General features: G+C 55.6%; 1 protein-coding gene across 3 annotated transcripts in view; it reads right to left on the reverse strand.

The window, feature by feature from the left end:
* ZFYVE28 (zinc finger FYVE-type containing 28) overlaps positions 1-23,575 on the reverse strand; it is a 153,319-nt gene continuing 129,744 nt past the window's right edge. For all 3 annotated transcript variants that reach the window (XM_025386748.1, XM_025386747.1, XM_025386749.1), the window contains 5 exons: positions 4,677-4,831; positions 3,765-3,881; positions 2,067-2,171; positions 1,705-1,808; positions 1-1,252 (listed from right to left, as the gene is read on the reverse strand). In XM_025386748.1, the coding sequence (XP_025242533.1) occupies positions 1,121-1,252; positions 1,705-1,808; positions 2,067-2,171; positions 3,765-3,881; positions 4,677-4,831 (613 nt within the window). In that variant the 3' untranslated portion in view covers positions 1-1,120. The remainder of the gene's footprint in view (positions 1,253-1,704; positions 1,809-2,066; positions 2,172-3,764; positions 3,882-4,676; positions 4,832-23,575) is intronic.

Raw genomic sequence — 23,575 nt, forward strand, 5'->3', positions numbered from 1 at the left:
TGCAATCCTTAAATAGATTTATGGAAATGGCTTCAAATTACAGCATTTAGAAAATAAATATAATCTCAGTACATAATATTTCTTCCATTATATACTCTCCCCCCGACAGAAGCCGTTTCTATGCATGTGTACTCCACCGGTAAATAGTAATTAGATTTTATCCTAGAAAAGAAGCAGTAGGTGTGTCATCTCCAAAAATAAAACTGCAATCGTCATTGCAATGTGAAGCCTGAGATTTAAGCCTGAGGAGGTGTCTGCTGGGGCCACTCAGCTGCGGCAGCTTGGGTCCCAGGCCACTTTGGGGTCTGAGGAATTGGGCCAGGGTTCCAGAGGGTGCAGAGGGAAGGGGAAGTGGTGGCCGAGCTGGCGGCCCCAGGCATTCTGGCTGACTGGTAAGCCCGGCCCAAGGCCCCGAGCAACGTCTGCCTGCGGTGTCAGTGCCTGGTCAGACCCCCACGCCATCAGCAGGGGGACAGTGGTGAGCAGACACCAGGAGCACCCTGCCCGCTTAGAGGACCACTAGGTCAGCTTCCCGCATCTCCCCACTCCAAGAAGAAATGAGATGCATGTTGTCAAGTCCTGAGGAAGGATGGTGAGGGGTGAGGGCTGGGGAACGAGGTGGGCAGCTGTTGGGGAGAATGGGCAGCCTGCATTTTGGGTATGGGAGGCACATGGGGAGCCCTGCTGTGCCGCAGAGGCTATGGAGTGGCCCTTGCTCTGGCTTCCAGATTCACCACAACAGCAGAGGCGGCAGAGTGGCCCCACTCTTGTATAGCTCTGTCACCCACCCCGATTCCCACAGCCCCAGCGGAGCTCCGAGGGACCAGTGGGAGGGCCCAGCCCTTCTCCGCCAGGCACCCTGCCCTGAGGCAGCTACCAGGCTCCTCCGGGTCCCCTGCTGGGCAAAGCTGACCTCCTGTTGGCCCCTGCAGCTGGCCCGGGGTCCCTGCGGGGAGGCCAGGATGGGCGAGACAGAGGCTCTGGATGTTCTAGAGGTCTGGGCGGCCCTGCAGCAGCAGGGGCAGCAGCCTCATGAGACTCAGTGAGATCGCCTGCAGCATGGCCCCACCTTCCTGGGGGTTCCTGGCCCGGGTGGGTTGGGGCTGCCCCTGGCGCCACGTCACAGGCCGGCCTTGTCGCTGTAGAAGGGCGTGACGTGGAACATGTAGCAGTGGGTGCACACTCGGACTGGCTTCACCTGCCCGTAGCGGGGCAGTGGTGCTGAGTGCGAGGAGCAGCGCGAGCAGAAGATCTGGAATGGGGTTGGGGCAGTGAGGGTCTGCAGCAGGCCAGCCCCACCCACGCTGACTCCTCACCCTCCCACACACCTGCCCACCCAGCTCAGGCCGCGTTGGTGGGTGGGGACTGCCCGGCCCTGGGTGCCAGGGGTTGTGACCTTCAGGAGGCTGGGCTCTATGAGGGGCCCACATCCTGCACCAAGGCTGCTGCAGCCTCCTGTTCACACTCGCTGTCCCCTCCCTGTGGCTGGCTCTGCAGCAGCTGGGACTGGACATGGGCACCATCCAGGTCCCCGTGGTCAAATGCCTAGTCAGAGCAGGGCCCAGGACCTCCAGGAGCCTCTGCACAAGACCCCACAGGCCTCGCCGGCCGCCTTGGGCATCGGTCCTGACTTCCAGACCTCAGGCTGTGTCCGTGGAAGCCCCTGGATGCTGGGGGACCCTCCGTGCGTGGGGCCGCACCCACCTTCCCGCAGCTGCGGCAGTGGTGCTTCCGGCGGATGACGGTGAAGGGCGCTTTGCACGCCATGCAGAAGCCACAGGCCTCATCTGGCACCCACTCCGGGGGGTCTGTCACAACAACAGCAGCGTCACATCAGCAACGGCAGGGGCAGGTGGGCTGGGCCGGGACCCTCAACCCGCCCTAGGCCCTCCTTCCCAGACTGCCAAGCTGCCTGGCCTCCAGCCAGCCTCCCAGGGCGGTCTCCCAGCTCCCACATGCCCAGACCGGGTGGCCTGCAGCCCCTACCCCAGGAGGAAGGCTCCCCTGGCTCCTACAGCCCTCACTGGTGTCTGGTGCAGTGTCCTGGCCCAGACCCTCCCACACACCTTCGAAGTCCCCGTCGCGGGTCTTGGCTGCCAGTTCAGAGGATGACAGGGTCTCCTGGCACAGTGCACAGTCCTCCAAGGCCGCACTCCGCAGAGTCTGGGTGACTGGTGGAGAAGGAGGGGTCGTCGGGGTGTGGTGAGGGAGGCGGGGAATCGATGCCGGGTCACCTGCACCTGCTGGGCGCAGCTGGGGGCTTCCAGCAGTGGGGCAGGTGGCTCCCCAAGCCCACTGGCAGTCTCATGGCAGGTGGCACCACAGCAGGGTGGGCGCTGGTCCTGGCTGGGGGTCTTCCTGAGCAGGGGCCTCTCCTTTGCACAGCATGGGGGCCCAGAAGCCTGTGGCTGCTGCCCCTGATAGGGGCATCCAGCCCTGGGGCCCCGGCATGGCACATGTGTGGCCAGGACTCCAGCTCACAACCTCTGTGTGCAGAACAGGGCGTCACCTGCCGTCTCTGAATCATGATTTCCAGAAGGCAGCCCTGCCAACCTCCCTGGTAGAATGCAGCCTGGCAATGTGGATGCTGCAAGGCAGAGCTGGGTCGGCACACGGGCTCCTCCCTGCTGGCAAGGGTATGCCCTGCTGGGCCAGGGCTCCAGGACCAGGCGGGCTGCCCCATGTGCCCGGACACCCATGAACAGAAGCCCCTGTGGTGAGGGGCGGCTCTGCTGGAAAAGTGCCTCAGCTCAGCACCAGAGCACCAGGCATGGCGAGCAGGGGCTTAGTCTCCTTTCCTGCCCTGGATCCCTCCCTGTGCCTAACCAGTCCCTGCCCTGACGCCTTCTCCCTCCCAGATAATGTGTGCACTGTGTGAGTGGGAGCGTATGTGCACATGTGTGCGTGGGTGTGCATGGGTGTGTGTGCATGGGCATGGGTATGCATGAGTACATGTGAGTGGGAGCATGTGTGCACATCTGTGCATGTGTGTGTGTGGGTGTGTGCATGAGTACATGTGTGCACGTATGGGTGGGAGCGTATGTGCACGTGTGTGTGTGTGCATGTGGGTATGTGTGTGCATGGGTATGGGTATGCATGAGTACATGTGTGCACTGTGAGTGGAAGTGTATGTGCACATGGGTGTACATGTGTGTGCATGGTGTGGGTATGCATGAGTACATGTGTGCACATGTGTGTGCACGTGCCTGTGCGTGAATGTGACTGTGAGAGCCGCCTGTGTGCTTGTGCTGTGTCAGCGTGTGTGACACCTCAGCAGCTCATGGGCAGCAGTGGACTCCTTTCCACCCCCATAGGGAGGTGGGTTCAGGGAGGGCTGCCTCGAGCTGCTCTGAGAGGCAGCATTCGGTAGAAGTGACGCGGCACCACAGCTGAGTCTCATCCTCAAGAGGGAGGGTTTGGGCTCTCCCAGCCTCCATCAGAGCCAGAAGTGAAGTCACCTTGCTGCCACACGTGCAGGGGACAGTAGCCAGGGCTGTGGGCACGAGCCAGGGGCCCTTGCCCATCTGCTCATTTGCAGAGGTGGAGTGTCTTCCTGGGCACTTCCTGGGCCTGCTGCTGTGCCCCTTGGCTTCCCAAGCAGGCAGGGCAGCCTGGCACATTTGGAGTGCGGAGGTCATGGGACCCTGGGCTCAATGATTGCTTGCCCAGGGCCAGAAGGTATAGATTTCTGAGCACCCCCTCCCTGTGGGCAGGGACATGGCCACCAGTGCAGGCCTCAGAGCCCGTCCTGAGTGGGCACTCACCCTTCCTCAACTTTTCCTTGTCGTCTGTTTCGGGCTTGGTGGCCATGACCTCAAACAGTGTTTTAAGAATACTTCTCAGGTCACTGGCATAGTTCGTCTGTAGCTGGTCAGCCACACCTGAGGGAGGAAGACCACAGTAACAGCAACAGAAGGACAGATGGAAGGAACTGTGGAGGTTGGTGCTGCAGGCTGGGCGGACCCAGCCAGAGCTCACAGCCCAGGCCAGTGTGTTCTCAGATCAGCCAGGGAAGGAGGCGGATCAGCCAGGGAAGGAGGCGGCCCACCCCCTTGGGGCAGGATTCCCTTGACAAGAATAAAAACTCGGGAGTCAAAAGAGAGCAGGGGAAGGGAGAGGACCAGACAGACAGCCCTGCCACAGTTGGTCTGCCACTGACATTCACGCCTTTTATGCACAGGTCACAGCCATCACCACTAACCTGGCCGGGCCATGCACTAAGGGACACTTACAGAGCCCCTGCCCTGTGCCCACCCCCAGGCCAGTGCTTGTGACTGTCACAGCCACTCAGGCATCCAGATGTGTCTACCTGCAAAGCATGTCCTCCTCCCGCAGGCACAGCCCCCAAGCAGCCTACGTGGTTGGGAGCCCAGGGTGGACCCTGTCCAGAGGTGGTGCCTAGTGCCTGGCTCTTCTGCCCCCCACCCCACTGCCCCCGCCGCCACTCCCTGGACGAAAATGCCTCCCACCCTCACCTGCAGATCCCCTCCTCCTCCTGCCTGTGTGGGGTCAGTCCAGCCTTCTCCATGAACAGGAGTGCTTGCTCCTTAGGGGCAGAGTGAGCTGCCGTTCACAGGAAAGTGAGGGGGAGGCTGTGCACGCCCCGCCTGACCTCCCCTTAAGTGCAGCCCATGTGTCCTCAAGCCATACACCGGTCCCAGGCCCCGACACGGCACCTGAAATGCAGACGAACAGGCGGTGGATGAGGTCGTGGCTGCCGTGGAACCTGGACCGGATCTTCTCTCTTGTGGCCTGTGGAGCGACATGCGTGGCTGCTGGGGCCACCTCTGGCCCCGTCTTGTCTGAGGAGCAGGACCCAGCCGCGGAGCTGCTGCATGGAGAAGGAGACACCAGCATGTGGGGTGGGGCACGGTGAGGGGCTGTGGAGCCTGAAGGTCACTGGTCAAGACAAAAGTCTGTGTCCTCGCAGACACCCACCCCACAGGCGTGTATCTGTTGCCCAGATACACAACTTCCCTATAACTTCACCTAAAACGTCTTCAGTGTAACACGCTCACCACGTACGCCAGGTGGTGCAACAGGGCTCTGAGCCAGTCCCAGGCCTGTTCTGGGTCTTTGATTTCTGCTGGGCCTCCTGGAATTGACAGCTGGTGGCGACTCACCCACGGAGGCTGCACTCCTGGCTTAATATCAACCGGCTTCCCCTATGGAAACGTCAACTCACCTTTCACACCTTTTCTAATGGCCTGAGTGTCAGGCAGCCCCCACAAATACCTCTTCTCACCCTACCCCCTGAAACCTGTGACCATGACCTCATTTGGAAAAGGGGTCTCAGCAGGAGTAATTAAGTGAAGCATCTGGAGATGAAGAGATTGTCCTGAATGATCCGGATGGGCCATAAGTCCAATGACAAGAGTCTTTATAAGAGGCAGAAGAGGACACAGACACAGAGGGCAGGAGAGCCCATGTGACCACAGAGGCCGAGACCGGAGACGCGGCCCCAACCCAAGGAACACCTGGAGTCCCCAGAAGCTGGGAGAGGTGGGAGGAGCCTGCCCTGGAGCCTGCGGATGGAGGGAGGCTCTGCCAGAGTTTGCACTTCTGGCCTCCGACTGTGAGACAGTTTCTAGGGCTCAGGCCAGTCTGTGGTGACAGCAGCCTCAAGAAACAAATACAGGATCCCCCGCCCCCACCTACACTTCCCGTCTCCATCTTCCCAGCAGCTGCGTCCTCAGCTTTTACCAGATTTGCTGTTCAGGGGTTCCATGGTGACCCTATAAATCATTCACAGCTGGGCCTGTACTAACTTAGGGGGTTCACCTCGCCCAACTCTAGGGGTGCACCCACTGGCCCTCTCATTTTAAAATAATTTATCTCCTATCATATCTTTTTGTCCCATTTTCTGGGAAATTTCCCCCAACTCGTTCTTCTAATTTTGCTCTTGACTTTTAAATTCCTGCTATCAAGTTTTAAATTTACTGCTGTTAACTGTTGTTTCAGGGATGCAAAATCTTTTCTCTACCTAGAAATATTCGGATAATTTTTTTCGGTTGCCATTGGCATCCTGCGCAGCCTCTTTTGGAGGGCTTGGCTCATTTATCTGGCCGTGTCTCATGCCGAGCCTTGCCCCAAATGTGACCTGCGCAAAAATAAGAAGAGTGTGGGTGGAACAACAGGAGCCTTCACCTTGCGGGTGGGAGTGTCAGCTGGTGCAGGCACTTCAGAAAAAATGTTCGCACCATTTCAGTTACACCAGGGCTGTCTACACTCCGGAGCCCGGTGGCCTCTGTTGCTGGCACACACTGGAAACGTGCGTCTGAGTCTGTCTGCAGAGATGCACGGTCTTAGACGCAGTGCTGGGGTTTCCAGTGAAACGCAGGACAGGATCGCCGGCAACGGAATGGAAGACCCATCGTGATCTAATCACTCACCGGCAGAGGCCACGGAGGCGGAGGCCAGCCAGCCACGGCCCCGCCAACGTGCGCGAATCCCGCATGGCGTGAGTGCTTTCACACACCGTGGGAAACACGCAGAACTGCCTGGTATCTAATTTAGGGACACAGCCTCGTGACGTAAACCCTGCAGAAGCACAGAGGCATGACACACGTGAGAATTCAGGGTAGCGAGCTGCGGCAGATGTGGGGAGGAGGCTGGAAGAGTCCCCGGAGCTGCTCGGGGCCCCCTCCCTCATGGGGATGTGCTAACAAGCTGAATACTCACCGGAACGTGGGGGCACAGTGGGAGGCTTGGGGGGCCTGGGTCCATGGGACGGAACCCTCTGCTGGGACCCCAACAATGCTCCATGGCTCTCCCCTCCCAGGTGGTCCAGGTTCCACAGACGAAGCCCCTACCTTCAACTTGGGGGTGTGGGCCTTGCTGCCCTCTGCCCTGGGAGCTGAGTAAGGGAGGGGCCTTCACTGTCCAGGATGTCAGCTTCCACTCAGTACCCCCAGCCTCATCAGAGCCTTACCCAAAGGAACTGAAATTTGGAACTCAGATACTTGCACACCCACGTTCATAACAGCCAAGAGATGGCAGCAACCCAGGTGTCTGTTGGCAGAGGCGTGGGTAAACCAAATGTGGTCCATCCATACAACAGAATATTATTCAGCCTTAAAAAGGAAGGAAATTCGGATCTAGGCTACAGCATGGATGAATGTTGGCAAGATCATGCTGAGTGAAATAACCCAGCTACCAAAGGATGAGTCCTGCGTGAGTCCCTGACACGAGGTCCTGAGAGCCATCACGTTCATACAGACAGGAAGTCTGCCAGGGTGGGCAGAGGTTGGGGAGTAGCAGGGAGCGAGTGATGGGGAAACAGTTTCAGTTTGGGAAGATGAGGACATTCCGGAAATGATGATGGTGACGGTTGCACAGCACCGAGTGTGTTCAATGCCATGAACTTGTATGCTTAGGAAAGGCTAAATAGTAAACTTTATGCTACATATATTTTACAAAAAATTAAAAACATGAAAAAAAAAAGAATTGGGGCAGGGAGAGAGCAGAGGAAAGGGAATGGAGGCGGCAAGTACGTGGCAGAAGGCCGGATTGGCATGGCGCCCGACGCAGAAGGCTCGGGGGTGTTATTACCCACAACTACTGAGCTATGTGCTTTAGAAAGGTGAATTTTGTGGTATGTATGTTATATATCAATAAAGGCTTTGTTTAAAGACCACTTGTGTTTAGATATGGTAGCAATAAAGTGAAAGTGAAATTAAGAAAACAATCCTTAGTCCTTTACAACAGCATAAAAAAGATTAAAATGCTTAGACTAAATTTAACAAAAGAAGTACAAGAATCATACACGGAAAACAACAAAACATTGTTGAAAAATATTAGAAGACCTACATAAATGGGAAGACATCTCGTGTTCGCAGATCGGAAGACAGCACTCCCCAAATCAATCTACAGATTCAACACAATCTATACGGAAGTGTCGGCTGCCTTTTTTTCTTGCAGAAATTGACAACCTGATCCTAAAATTAATATGGAAATGACTCAAGGGACCCAGAAGAGCCAAAAGAAAAAAAACAAGTTGGAGGACTCACCCTTGTGGTCTGCAATGTGGCATGAGAGAGCAGGAATCAAGACTGTATGGCACCAGCATAGGACCGACATACAGACCAATGAGACCGAGAGTCCACAAAGAACCCCATACGCTTACGGGCAGTGGATTCTCAGCAAGGGCGCCAAGACCACCCAACGAGGAAAGGATAGTCTCTTCAACGAACGCTGCCGGAAAACTGGAGACACACATGCAAAAGGATGAAGCTGAACTCTGACCTTATACCACATACAAAAATTCACTCAAAATGAATCAAATATGTAGATGTCAGAGCTAAAACTCTAAGGTTCTTTTTTTTTCTTTTCTTTTTTTTTTTTTTTTGAGATGGTGTCTTACTCTGTCACCCATGCTAGAGTGTAGTGGCACAGTCATGGCTCACTGCAGCTTCAACTTCCCTGGGCTCAAGCAAGCCTCCCATCTCAGCCTTCCGAGTAGCTGGGACCACAGGCATGCACCATAATGCCCGGCTAATTTTTGCATTTTTAGTGGAGAAGGGGTTTCACCATGTCACCCAGGCTGGTCTTGAACTCCTGGGCTCACGCGATCCACCCACCTCGGCCTCCCAAAGTGTGGGATTACAGGCGTGAGCCATGACGCCCAGGCTTAAAATTCTTAAAAGAAAACATTGGAGTAAATATTTGTGGTGTTGGGCTAGGCCACAAAGCATGGGCACCTAAAGCATGGGCAACAAAAGAGAAAACACATAACTGGACTTCATCAAATTGAAGGCTTTCTGCTGCATAGGACACCACCAAGAAAGTGAAGAGAAAACCCACAGAATAATTTTTGCAAATCATGGGTCTGATAAGGACATAGTATCTGCAATATAGAAAGAACTCTTACAATCCAACAACAAAAAGACAAAAAAAAAAAACAAAAAAACAAAGTACTGAACAAATGGAAAATAGATTTGAACAGACATTTTTCCAAAGAAGATATACAAACAGCTAATAAACACATTAACAGATGCCCAACATCCCTGTCAGTCAGGATGTGCCAAAAAAAATTACAATTAAATACCATTTGATTTATTAGGATGATGAGAATGTCCCCCCGCCAAAAAAAAACCCAGAAAATATGAAGTTGTGGTGAGGAAGGTGAGGACGTAAAGGAACTGGAATCCTCATCTCTTCCTTGTGGGAATATAAAATGACACAGCCACTTCAGAAAACAGTTGAACGGACAGACAAAATGTGGTCTATCTATATAACGGAATAAGTTTCAGCCATAGAAAGGAACGCAGCATTACACATGCTTCCGTGTGGACAAGCATTGAAAACGCCATGGCATCATCCCAGCCCTGTGGGAGGCTGAGGCGGGCGGATCACTTGACATCAGGAGTTTGAGACCAGCCTGGCCAACATGGCGAAACCCCGTCTCTACTGAAAATACAAAAATTAGCTGGGCGTGGTGGCACATGCCTGTAATCCCAGCTACCCGGGAGGCTGAGCAGGAGAATTGCTTGAACCCGGGAGGCGGAGGTTGCAGTGCGCTGAGATCGCGCCATTGCACTCTAGGCTGACGACAGAGAGAGATTCCATCTAAAAGAACAAAAACAAAAACACACCCATCGTGCTGACTGAAAGAAGCCAGTCACAAAAGATCACATACTACGGCCGGGCGCAGGGGCTCACACCTGTAATCCTAGCACTTTGGGAGGCCGAGGCGGGCGGATCACGAGGTCAGGAGATGGAGACCATCCTGGCTAACATGGTGAAACCCCGTCTCTACTAAAAATACAAAAAATTAGCCGGGTGTGGTGGTGGGCACCTGTAGTCCCAGCTACTCGGGAGGCTGAGGCAGAAGAATGGTGTGAACCCGGGAGGCGGAGCTTGCAGTGAGCCGAGATCAAGTCACTGCACTCCAGCCTGGGCGACAGAGCGAGACTCTGACTCAAAAAAAAAAAAAAAAAAAATCACATACTGTATGATTGATTCCATTCACATGAAATGTCTAGAATAGGCATAGGGGCAGAAATGCCACATAGGGGCAGAAGGCAGATCTGTGGTCAGCAACAGCTGAAACGGGAGGGGAACAGGGTGACTGCTAACGGGGAGGGGTTTTCTTTATGGGGTGATGGAAATGTTTTGAATTAGACAGTGATATTGGCTGTACAGCCTCGTGGATGTACCAAAAATTACTGAGCTGTACATCTAACAAACAACAGAAGAGAATGTTTTTCTTGTAATCACCCAGAAAACTCATATGCAAGAAATAGCTCATAAGCTGTTTCTGTTTCGCTGTCCATCGACAGTGGGTTGACTCAATACATTAGGTCATATCCATATGGTGAAAGAATCTGCAGAAGGATAGTTCACTGGAAATGTTAAAATATGAAACGAAAAATGTAGCATTTAAAAAATTAGAGGCCAGGTGCGGTGGCTCACGCCTGTAATCCCAGCACTTTGGAAGGCCGAGGCGGGCGGATCACGAGGTCAGAAGATCGAGACCATCCTGGCCAACATGGTGAAACCCCATCTCTACTAAAAATACAAAAAAAAAAAAAAAAAAAAATTACCCGGGTGTGGTGGCGGGCGCTTGTAATCCCAGCTACTCGGGAGGCTGAAGCAGGAGAATGGCGTGATCCCGGGAGGCGGAGCTTGCAGAGAGCAGAGATCATGCCACTGCACTCCAGCCTGGGCGACAGAACAAGACTTTGTCTCAAAAAAAGAAAAAAAAAAAAAATTAGAGGCCAGGTGTAGTGGCTCATGCCTATGATCCCAACACTTATTGGGAGGCTGAGGTGGGAGGATCACTTGAGGCCAGGAGTTCAAGACCAGTCTGGGCAACATGACAAGACCCCTGTCTCTACAAAAAATACAAAAATCAGCCAGGCATGATGGTGTGCACCTGTAGTCCCAGCTACTCTGGAGGCTGAGGTGGGAGGATCGCTTGAGCCCAGGAGTTCAAGGGTACAGTGAGCTATGATGACACCACTGCACTCCACTCCAGCCAGGGGAACGAGCAAGACCCTGTCTCTTAAAATAAATAACTAAAATAATAAAAATAAAACTTGGAGACATCCTTTGTATATAAATGACTCATTGGGGAAGATACTCCAGGTAAGGCATTAATCTTACAGTTACTTGAGTAGTAAGATTCCAGGTAAATTATTATTTTCTAAAGTCTCTTCTTGGATCAAGTATTGCTTTTGTGATCAGAAGAGATGCCATTTCAAGAAGAGAGGAAAGTGCCTGCTGGCAGCAGATGGCACCCTCGGGCCCTGCCTGTGGCAAGGAACCTGTTTCCCTGTGAAAGGAGAAGCCCTCGGGAAGTATTCAGTCCCACAGCTCCAGCCCCTTGAACCACGCCCCGAAGCTGGGAAGGCTGTCTGGACAAGCCTCCTGCTGCTGAAGCACCCCTGGAGGTGAGAAATCAGGGGAAGGGCCCTGACATTCAATAGAGGGTTGAGTGAGGCGTAAGAACAATGGCCTTTTCCAGCAGGTTGAGACCGAGGCCAGGCCAAGGCTGGCCGATTGCTCATGGGTGGGTCAGATCACCCACCGCCATCTCACCCCCCGACGTCCTTCACTTACCACAGGAAAGGCCCTCTCCTGCCTCCCTGCCCTGGTGGGCTGGAAGCTCTGGTGGCACGGGAGGGGGAATGGCTGGACAGAGAGAGCCAAGGAGCCCCGTACGGAGATGTCGCAGGCAGAAAAACCAATGAGGCACTGCCCAAGGGAAGCGGCTGGGCTTGGAAGGGCCAAGGGGATAAAAGAGAGCAGAGTGGGGAGGTAGAACCCAGGATTTCACCGAGAGCGTGAGCCTGGGTCCTTCTGGGTCAGCCATTCCTGAGGCCGTGTGGATGGGTGTCTTCCTTTGCTTCCTGCTGCTATAGAGTACCACAGTCTAGGTAATTTAGAATGAACAGACATGTTTTTGGCTCACGGTCTGGAGGCTGGGAAGCCCAAGGTGGAGGGGCCCCATCTGACGAGGGCCTTCTTGCTGTGTCACCGCATGGAGGAAGGCATCGCATGGGCAAGAGAGAGGGGAAGAGGGCCATGCTCACCCTTTATAAGGACCCCACTGCGGCAATAACAAACCCACTTCTGCAATAACATCAATCCGCTCAGGAGGGCAAAGCCTTCATGACCGAGTCACCTCTTAAAAGTCCCACCTCTCAACGCTGTTGCAGTGGGGATCAAGTTACCAGCACACGAGCTTTGGGGCCACATTCAAGCCACAGCAGGGGCACTGCTTGGATGCCAGTGGCCCAGGAACACTGCCTTTGGAAGGGTGTTGATCCCCTGTGGCCAGTTGCTGAACAGAAAGGGTAGGGTCATGAGGAGGACCCCAGGGGTAGATCAGACGCTATGTGTCCCCTGAAAGCCAAGTCTACTGGGGGAGCCGCACACATTAACAAGAGAGAGCCGAGAAGTGAGCTGGTGCCCAGCACGTCCATCCCTGTGGTGAGGAAGGGAACAGTACGGGTGAGATACGGCCACAGTTCAAGACACAGAAAGACAGAGGCTGGAGGAGTGAGGGGCACCTACCCTGCCAACAGCTTCCTGTGTCTCACCACAGAGTATGAACCCTTGCCACTGACGTTCTCAAGTCAGTGGATCAACGTCACTTCAGCACGTTCACCCGGGTGTCTAAAAGTCCAGCCACCTTCCGCAGCTGCTAGACACTCCCGCACCGGCTGCCTGAGTGTTGCTTCCTGCCACTCTCTTACAGAAGGCAGCACAAACTCCCTGCAACAGCCCACTTCGGTTGGAACTACTATGAAATGTCATTCTCTGGTGAAGAAAGGCAGTGCAATTCTGAACGATCACGTCGATACCAAAGGCTGACCAGCCTGTGTCTTCAGCTGTGTCACAGTTAGGCCACAGGGCAGGGGCCAAGTTCCCAACGTGCTCCTCTTGGACAGGACACAGGGAGGGTAAATGGCTGATGTCATCACTGGTGTGGGAAAAGCGGTGAGGGGAGCTTTGAGATGTCGGGAACGTGGAACACTCCTGAATTCAGCAATTGGATAGAGCAGAACAGGGAAGTTTACTGAACTTATAATTTTAATTCCAATTACTATGGAAAAGAAAGACCATAGCAAAGCCCAAATGAATCTGATGCAGAAAAGAATTTAGCAAATGTCTATGCAAACAGAAAGACAGGACTTTGCCACCTTGAACCTCTAGGAGTCTGTGAAAGAAGAGAAGGTCAGCTTTGGAAAAACTAATAGCATCACAGGATGTTTCTCATTGTGACATCAGATGATTAATTTTTGAACTCTTGACACCATTTGCAAAGGCTAATGAAGAGAAAAACAGCCTATAGTCCCAGCTACGGGGAGGCGGAGGCGGGAGGATCCCTTGAGCCCAGGAATTCAAGGCTAGCCTGGGTAACATAGCAAGACTCTGTCTCTAAAGAAAAATAAATAAATAAAAAAGAGAAAAACAAAGAACAACAAGAGTGACTGGTAGGCTCCAGAGGCAAGGTTTCATTGTGCTTGGATGTGGGAAAATTGGCAGCTTGGACATTTGCACAATCACATACTAATGAGCCACCTTCGGCCCTGACACAAACGGTCGGCTGGCTGCTGCTTGTAAAAGTCATCCATCCATCTATCCATCCATCCATCCATCCATCCATCCATCCATCCATCCATCCCTCACTCATCCATTTATCCATCCATACGTTTACCTATCCATCCATCCACCCACCCATTCATCCACCAATCCATGTATCCATCCATCCATCCATCCATCCATCCATCCACCCACCCACCCACCTATCCATCCACCCATCTAATCATCCATCCATCTGTTCACTCATGTACCCACCCGTCCACCCATCAATTTGTCTACCCATCCAATCTTCCACTCATCCACCCACCCATCTACCCACCCACCCATCCATCCATCCACCCATCCAGCCACCCATCCATCCATCCACCCATCCACCCACCTATCCATCCATCCATCCATCCATCCACCCACCAACTCACACATCCATTTACCCATCCATACATTTACCTATCCATCCATCTACCCATCCATTCATCCACCAATCCATCCATCCATCCATCCATCCATCCATCCACCCATCTAATCATCCATCCATCTATCCACCCATGTACCCACCCATCCACCCACCAATTTGTTTACCCATCCAATCTTCCACTCATCCACCCACCCATCTACCCACCCACCCATCCATTTATCATCCATCCATCCATCCACCCATCCACCCACCCATCCATCCATCCACCCATCCACTCATTCATTTGCCATCCATCCATCCATCCATCCAATCACCCATCCATCCATCCAACCATCCATCCACCCATCCATCTAACCACCATCCATCCATCCATCCACCTGCTCTACAAACATGGACTAAGCACCAACTATGATCCAGGAATCGCATAGTTCAGCCCTTAGGAGCTCATGATTTGATGGCAGAGATCAATAGGTGAACAGTTAATTATCACACACATGGAAAGTGTAACGGAGGAACCATCAGGGATGTTGTTGTGGGAGGTCAGAGGGGAGACTCCTCACTCAGGCTGGAGAGAGTCTGGAGTGCCAGGGAGGGTTCCTGGAAGGTGCAGCATGAGCACAGCTTGAATGAAGGCTGAGAGGTGGGAAGTTCCCACAGACTGTAGGGAACCCCCTGGTGATGCTGGGAGAGGCCAGGCAGCGGTCGAGGCTAGGTGGAGGCCCACTGGGAGGGCCTTGTGAGTGTGCCAGGCAGTTCGGACCTTGGCCTGTTGGTCAGTGCCCCCAGAGGATGCTCCACAGAACGCAATTCCTGTAGGCTACACTTGAGGGAAAAAGAGTTTGAGGAACAGAGCACAGGTGCTCTCTTTCTTGGAGTCCCAGCATCCACATTCATTGACATCAATCGACAGCTCAGGCTCGCTGCGGAGGACCTGGCCACCTAATACCTGATTCACGCGTGTATGCAGTGGAGGGAGTCAGCCAGCCTGGAAACGAGTGTTCAGAAATGAGACCATTTCCCAGCGTGATAAAGGCCGTGTCGCCCAGGCTGGAGCACAGTGGCATGACCATGGCTCACCGTAACCTCAAGCTCTGGACCCCACGCGATCCTCCAACCTCAGCCTCCCAAAGTACTGAGATTACAAGTATAAGCCACCATGCTTGGCCTGGGGCTTTGAAGACCATGATGGGGAGGAGGAGACCGTGACGGGGCACAGTGGTGGACAGCCCAGCTTGCAGAGGAAGCATTTTGGTGGAGATTTCACCAATGAGATGGAGAGGACCTCAGTAACAGGATTCCGAGATGGGGTGAGCACAGCCTCCCAGGAGTCCGAGGTGAAGGACTGGCTGCCTGGTCATACTGGCCACCAGCCCAGGACAATCCCACAGTCCTGGATGCCTCTGGTTCCCCAAAGGAGTTGGAGCCTGCTGGGACATCTTGTCTCCTCTTCTGGTGCCCCACAAAGACCTCCAGGGGGCTGAGTCCGCAATGCATAAGGCCTGGCTTTGACTTCCTTTGTGAGTCCTGGAATCAGGGAGGGCTGAGACACCCTTCCAGGAATCAGCTCTGGAACTGTCTGCCAAAGTCACAGCAGCTCGGCTCAGGCCACAGTGGAACCAGCAGCAGGTAGACCCCGCTTCTTGGCATGTGCCCTCAGAGTCTAGCATGGCAAGGATTTAGCAGGGAGGCGCGAGTGAACTGTTTGGGGTTGAACTGGGGCCCCCCACCAAGCTCATATGTTGAAGTCCTAAACCCCAGTACCTTAAAATGTGACCTTATTTGGAAATAGAGTCATTGCAGGTGTAACTAAAGTTAAGATACGGTCATACAGGAGTAGGGTAGACCCTAAGCCAACTTGACTGGTGTCCTTACCCATGGGGAAAATTTGGGTGCAGGCCCACACATGGGCAGAACCCCACATGGACTGAAGGCGGGGGCTGGAGTGATGCTTCTGTAAGCCAAGGAACACCCAAGATGACCAGCAAACCCCCCGAGGCTGGAAGGCCGCCTGGGACAGATTCTCACTTACGGCCCTAGGAGGAACCAGCCCTGCTGACACCTTGATCTCGACTTCTGGCCTCCAGGACTGCAAGACAACAAACGCCCCCGTGATTTAACCCACCTGGCTCACACTGCTTCGTCACAGCAGCCGGGGGAACTAACGCGTGGCGCTGACCCCACATGGCGCCGACCCCATGGCTGCGAGGCCTTTGCACTGGTGTCAGCCCTAGTAACTTCCAGCAGCAAGTAAGCCGATTTATTCTGAATAGGCTGGAATCTTCCTGCTTCCTTTCCTCTCCAGCCCCTTGCAAAGTCATTCTCTCATGGTTTTCCTGTGTGACTCGTATTCCCAAGGAAGTTGGTCTTCTCACCACAGCCCCTGACTGCAGCTCCATAGCCCCTGGGTTGAGCACAGGCTAGGACTGAGAAGGAGACAAACGCTGCTCTGTGACCAGGGCATCCTCAGAAGGGCCGCTGCCACTGCAGGCCAGAACAAGGGACAGAACCGAGGGACAGGAAGGAGGGCTGGCCCGGGCCAGGAGGGCAGGCGCCCATCCCGGAAACAGCTCAGCGGGGAGGGAGGGAAATCAAAGCTGGGATCTCAGTGCTGCCCCGCCCTGGTCAGCTGGCCGGGGTCTGCCCAGGCTGCTGTCCCTGTGGTCCCCACAGGCAGGCACTAGCTTGGTCTGCAGGCCTCTCTCCCGGACGTGTCATCTGGTCTCGGCGCATTCTCTTGGAGCACCCTCCAACATCCACGCTCCTCTGGTCCCAGGGTGTGGGTACAGGCCCAGGGGTCCTTCCAGACACTCTGGCCCAGTCACTGCTCCCCCACCCATCTCCAAACCTGCTCCATGCAGGCACTCTAGGGGGTGCAGGGACAGTGGCCTGAGATTTGCTGCTGCAGGACTTCAGTCCCCGTGGGGAGCATGGGGTCAGGGGCCAGAGCAGCAGGGAGAGGACAGCCCTGTGCGGGCACTGACTTACTCGCTCTCTCAGGGTGGGCTGCACGGTCCTCACCCCTCAGTTCCTCCCTCCCGGCCCCCAGGCCAGCCCTGCTTCCTGCTAATGAGACCTAAGAGACCTCAGCAGGAGGATGCCAAAAAAGCAGCAGGTCAGAGGTCAGGTCAGAGGTCAGCCCCGAGGCCTGCCCTTTGCCGGGGGAGGGGGCGCATCAGGCATGGAGGATGTCAAGTGCTAAGCTCCACACCGGCCACCACCGCATCTCAGTCTCTTCTCAATCAACAAGAAGTGATGAAATAAACCTCAACCACTCCAGACGAGAGCGCAGTCCATGGCACCTGGATTTCACCCTGGGGAGGCCCTGAGCAGAGAACCCAGTCGTGCTGAGACAGGCATCTGACCCGTGGACGCTGCAGGACCCTTACTCAGAATTGCTTATCCACAGCCCAGCTGGCTGATGCAAAGCTGAGACGTGGGCTCTTGGTGGAGCAAATGCGGTCTCCAGTTCACCTACGCCAGGTGGGATTAGGGAAGGAGCTCAGCCCTGGGCTGCTGACTCTCCAGCCCCTGCTCTCTGCTGTGTCCTGAAGACAGGGTGGGGGGTGACAGGAAGGGTGAGGGGCTGGAGGCACAGGATTCAGATGTCATGGTGGGCTGAATGGGCCCCCCCAAATGTGAATCTGTGACAGTGACCTTTTTTAGAAGAAGGTTCTTTGCAGATGTCATGAAGTTAACGATCTTGAGATGGGACCATCCTGGACTATCTGGATGGGCACCAACTCCAGTAAGTGTCCTTATAAGAGACAGACACAGGGAGGAGCCAAGAGAAGATGGAGGTCGAGCTTGGAGTGACCCCGCCACAAGGCAAGGAAGTGCCAGGAGCCACCAGAAACTGGAAGCAGCAGGAGGCTCGTCCCCTAGAGCCTTGGGCTGCAGTGCCACTCCGTCAGCGCCCTCCTCTCAGATGCCTGCCTCCAGAACTGGCAACCAGCAAATCCCCATGGTTTTAAGCCTCCCAGCTCCTGGGTGTTCTGTTACAGCAGCTCCAGACAGGCATCTAGAGGTGGACTCTGTCGTCCGATCCTAAGAGCATTTCTCACCCACTGGGCAACGCTGGGCAGGTTGTGTGGTCCAGAGCTTTGCTCCCTGAGCCACAGACCAGGACAGTAAGATAGCCACTGACGGGTCAGACAAGTGAGATCCTCTCAGCGGTGTGGATGCGGCACAGAGGCAGCAAGGGCCTTGTGCCTCACGTGCAGCGGCCGTAGGATGGGCTGAACGAATCCTGGCTTAAGTCCCTGAAGGGCCTCTAAGTTTGCAGTCACTCTTTCAACATCCAGGGAAAGTGCTTTGCGAGGAGGAGGCGGCGTTGATTTGCTGTATTCCTTCCACAAATCTTCCTTTCTCTGTGGTGACTGACATGAGGTGGCTGTGGCTGGAGTTCCCTGTGCAGAGGCCGGCACACATCACAGATCTCCAGGACGTCTGGAGCTAAGGGAAGGAAGGGGCGTCCCAGGCGCCCTTGGGATCTCTTTAGGTCTCTGGAAGGGAGACAGCTCCTCCCTGCCCCCGCCCTCCCAGTGCCTTTTGTGATGTGGACACCGCTGTGCTTCAGCGGTGGGGGCTGCAGGGCGAGGCGGGCACTCTGAGGGGGCAGGGGGAATCACTGTAGGACCCGCAGTTTGGTTCCAAAGTACTGAACATAAGGAGACACCAGATATGGATGCGTGAATGCTCTGAAAATTAGCTATTTTCCCGTCTCCTCTAATTCAGCAGCATTGCCTTGATGTCTCTTGGGATTCAGTTAGGAACACGAATTCCTTTATGTTTTTCACACTCCCCCCACCCCCACTCCTGTCTGGCCGGGCCCTATCAAGGTGCAGCAGGCCTAGGAAGGCAGAAGCAACTGGCCTGTGATCAGAAGCCCACCACCCCCACGACAGCAAGGCACAATCACCATACAGCAGGGAGGACTTCCTGGAGGAGGTGGCCTGGCCTGAGCAGCGATATGGCCCTACCTGGCCCTGAGTCCACAAAGGCCCGAGGACCTGCATCACCTCCCAGCCATGATCACTGGGTACAGGGCCTCCATCTCCTAGGCCCCCTTGTGGCCCCAGAGCTGGCTCCCAGGAAAACCACCGGGTGAGACTAGAACAGGGACCCCGTCTCTAATGAGGGCAAGTCCTGACCTGCACAGTGAGGGGGTGGGCCAGGTGAGCGCCTGCTACACAGTGGGGGAACGTCGGGCCCTGGGCTGGGTGCCAGGGCCACAGTGGAGGCTGTGGGCTGGCAATAGGAGGAGACCCCCGAGGGGACCTGGGCACGTGGCTGCTGCTCCAAGGGGAGGTCCTGCCTTGGGGAGGGTGTCCTCGAGCTGGGCTGGGGAGTCATAGGTTAGCCAGTGTGAGCTGAAGGCCCTTGGGCATCACCACCTCTGCCATGTGGGCAGGGAACTTAACCTCCCAGGGCCTCAGTTTACTTGTCTGTAAAACAGGAAAGTGAGGCTGGGCGCAGTGGCTCACGCCTTTAATCCCAGTACTTTGGGAGGCCAAGGCAGGAGGATCATTTGAGGCCAGGAGTTTGAGATCAGCCTGGGCAGCACAGTGAGACCCTGTCTCTACTAAAAATTAAAGAAAAGATAGCTGGGCATGGTAGCACGACCCTGTGTTCCCAGCTACTCAGGAGGATCACTTGAGCCCAGGAATCCTAGGCTGCAGTGAGCCATGACTGCACCACTGCACTCCAGCCTGGGTGGCAGAGTGAGACCCTGCCTCAAAAATTAAATTAAATTAAATTAAACTAATAAAATAGGAGTGCTAAGACCAGGTGTGGTGGCTCATGCCTGTAATCCCAACACTTTGGGAGGCCCAGGTGGGAGGATCACTTGAGGCCAAGAATTCGAGACCAGCCTGGCCAACATGGCAAAACCTAGTCTCTTCTAAAAATACAAAAATTAGCTGTGGGGGTGGCAGGTGCCTGTGATCCCAGCTAGTCTGGTGGCTGAGGCATGAGAATGGCTTTAACCTGGGAGGCAGAGGTTGCAGCAAGCCAGGGTGGTACCACTGCACTCCAGCCTGGGTGACAGTAAGACCCTGCCTCAATAATTAAATTAAATTAATAATCTAAAACAGGAGCACGATACTGCCCACACAGCGTCCTTCGAAGAAGGGTGCCCCTCAGCACATACGATGCAGGGGTGGGGTAAGTAGGCGCTCAGGTCCTGGGTGTGGCCCTGGGCCGTGTAACATGGGCTGGAGCACAGCCTCCTCAAAGTGAGGGGGTGGTGTGTCACAGAGGCTGAGGCTGCTGGGCCAGACCTCAGGGCCACAGCCTCCTGCCACCTGCTGTCATCAAAGAGGCCAGCCCTCTGGAGGGTCAGGCAGGGGGTAGGCATCAAGCCAGGTACCGCCCCACACTGTCAGCAGCCCCGTCACCCCCGGGGTGATCCTCCTGCCTCGGGTCCCAAAGCAATGGGATTACAGGTGCGAGCCACAGCACCTGGCCTCGCCTTTTACAGACAAGTAAACTGAGGTGCTGGGAGGCTAAGTTCCCGCCCAGACGGCAGAGGTGGTGATGTCCAGGGTCCCTGTGGTGACACAGCTGACCACAGCCTGCGGGGGCCTGTGCATCATGCCCCAGGACACTTGTGGACCGGGGGAAGTTCCTGGAGATGCCTCTGGTCAGTCACGACGGCGGTGTCCAGAAGAACTCGGAGAACCTGAGTTCCCCTGAGCCCCCCGATCCTCATCACCCATGGGGGACAGCCAGGCTGTGGTCAGCGCTCCTCATCCCAGGGACGTTCTACAGAGGCTAAGAGGGAGGGCAGACACAGACAGACCGTGGACAGGCCCAGGGAGCCGCTGTCCTCACGGAGGCCAGCCCAGCCCAGCAACGGACAGACAGCCAGGCCTCAGCCAGCAGCGTGGTGGCAGGCCCCGTCAGAGCCACTCCCCAGTGGCTGGGCCCCCAGGCTGTGCCCCGGGGACCCATTGTTGCAACATGTGCTCAGGGGGCAAGGCTGCCCATGCTGGCAACCGGAGCCCAGAGAGAGCAGCCCATATGGGGATGGCCCAGCAGTCCCTGGGCCCATCCCACCTGTAAGGTGTGTGACCACAAGCCTGCCTGCCTCCTCCGAGGAGGTGGGGTCTCCTCAGCTACAGAATGGGCTTCAGAGGATCAGGTGCAACGGTGCCTGGTGAGACACGCAGGTTGCAAGCCCCACGGGCCACTTTCCCAGTCGTCATGGTGACCCCTCCATGGATCCCATAGCTACCCTGACAGCTCCTGTCTGTCAGCCCTCTCCAGCTTTGTCCTCTCGTGAAGATGCCACGCTGCTCGCTGATGGCCCCCAGGAGATGTCTCCAAAAACCGGGGGCCATGGGTAGATGCAGCAGAGCTGGGCACGACCACACCTTTCCCCTGGCCCCAGAGCAGCTGCTGACACCCACGGCTCACCAGGTCCTCCAAGAAGTCAGCTCCTCCGGGCCGGCCTCACCCCTCTCCTGCTGTGGGACAGGGGCCACACCAGGGCTGGGCCAGGGGCCGGGCATCGCCTTGGGGTGCTCACCCGGACCCCTGCTTCCCCTAAGTCCAAGCACAAGCCAAACAGCGGTGGGGAGGGGTGGGGGCCATAATCTGATCCCTCCTGGCCCAGCCCTGCCTGGCCAAGATCTGGGCTCTGGGGACACAGTGAGGCCCAGGCCTAGACATGGCCCAGTTCTTGAAAAGATCCCACTATTATTATGGTCGGGGAAGCTATTCTTTGTTTTTCTTTGTAATTACGGAAGCAATACATGTGCACCCTAAAAAACGAGGAAAGGCAGATTAGTGAAAAGAGTGCCTGCACGTGTGCTCCTGCCCCCAGCACACGAGCAGGAGGAGCTCCTGTCGCCCTTCGCGTCTTGCACCTTGCGGGCGCTTTCGCTGCTTTAAAAAGCTCTCTGAACAGAAGCCGCCACAACTGGTGAGTCTCAGAGCGGCGGGTGCAGTCGGCTGAGGACCGCCTCCGGTCTCCCGGTCTCCGGGTCTCCGGCTGCAGTAACCCCGCGCTTGAAACCGCTTCCTCTTGCTTTCGGCTCAGTGAAAGTGGGAGGAGATGCTTGACTTTCGAGAAGGGGCTGTTCCCCCTGGAATTTTCCTGGTCCCACGGGGTGGAGGAAAACAACCCCTTGAGGATGCTTCCTGGAGCCACTGGGGAGCAGGAAGCTAGCACCCTCTCACCTCCTCAGGCTCAGGGGAAGGCTCCCTCCCTTTCCAGGCTCCCTGAGGAGGGGCTAATGCTTACTGAGTAGGCTCCACTCCAGCCAAAGCCCCCGCTTCCACCTCTTGATGGGCTCCGTGATGCTGCCAGGAGCAGGGAGTAGGGCCAGAAGTGGCCTTAGGTCCCCTCACCCCCCGCCTCAGACACTGCTGTGTCCCTCACTGAGAACTGTCCTGAGGGACAGCACTGGGGGCCCCAGGGTCGGGAGAGCAGGAACTGAGAGCCGCACCTCAAGGAGCAGCACTATAGGCCTGGACTCTGCCCAGCTCCTTCTCCTGGAGCTGCCCAAGAATGGCAGCCCCCCACACCTGCCGATGCCCATCCCACTCCCCACACGCCTGGTGGAGGACATGAACCCTGCCTGGGTGGGCCCCAGCATCTGTGCCTTGGGAGGCTGAGGCTGGACAGCCACCTGCCAGTCCATGGGGCTGCACTGGGCCAAGGAGCTGGGGTGGGGAGCAGAGGAGGCCAGGCTGCAGGGCAGGAGTTGCAGGGAGAGTCAGGGACGTGAGTGTCCCAATGAGCCAGGCTCCAGCACATCCTCCCAGGCCTTGCTGCCTTCCAGTCCTCAGAGCCACCTCCTTTCCACTTAGCCTAGAGCCAGCACGTCCCCCAACCAGGATCCTCAGTCACATCCAGGTGCTCTGGGATGCGGCATGGGGGGCTGGGAGGATGCCACGCTGCTGCGCCTGAGAGGCACAGGCTGAATCTTGGGATGGGTCCTGCAGGCGGCCGGAGAGTTGGGTTGGAAGGGATGGTCCAGCCATGAAACGAACAGGAATGCCACAGACATGGAGACTCCAACCTCGAAGGCAGCTGTGGGACTCAGTGAGACCCAGCTGGCAAAGCTGCCTACAGCTTCATCCAGGCAGCTGAACGATGGTGGCTCCATGCCAAAGGGACAGGGAGGGAGGCCACAGTATAGAGCGATGCTAGCCCGAAGGGCAGACAGGGACAGGAGCAGGAGGGCACGGGGGTCCAGAGGCAGGTCCCCTGATTTGGCAGGGACAAGGGAAGCCGATTGCAGGGGCAGGGCTGTGGTGAGGGCCAGGTCAGGTCACTGAGGGCCTGATAACGAGTCAGCGCCTCTGAGGGGACATCAGGAGGATGGACCAGGGTTGACGGATTACTCGATACTGCAGCAAAGAAACTCCATTCACGGAATAAGATGATAATTCAACAGACAGTCTGCTAGAAAGACATTGATTTTGTAGTCAAAAATCTTCCCACAAAGAAAACTCCAGGCCCAGATGGCTTCCCTGGTGAAGTCTATCTCACATTTCAGGCAGAAATAATGCCAGTTCTACACAAGCTCTTCCAGAAACCTGAAGAGGTGGAGCACTCCCCAACTCATCCTAGACAGCCATGCTCCTGCACCAGAAACAGGC

The sequence above is a fragment of the Theropithecus gelada genome, chromosome 5 (assembly GCF_003255815.1).
Source record: "Theropithecus gelada isolate Dixy chromosome 5, Tgel_1.0, whole genome shotgun sequence".
NCBI lineage: Eukaryota > Metazoa > Chordata > Mammalia > Primates > Cercopithecidae > Theropithecus > Theropithecus gelada.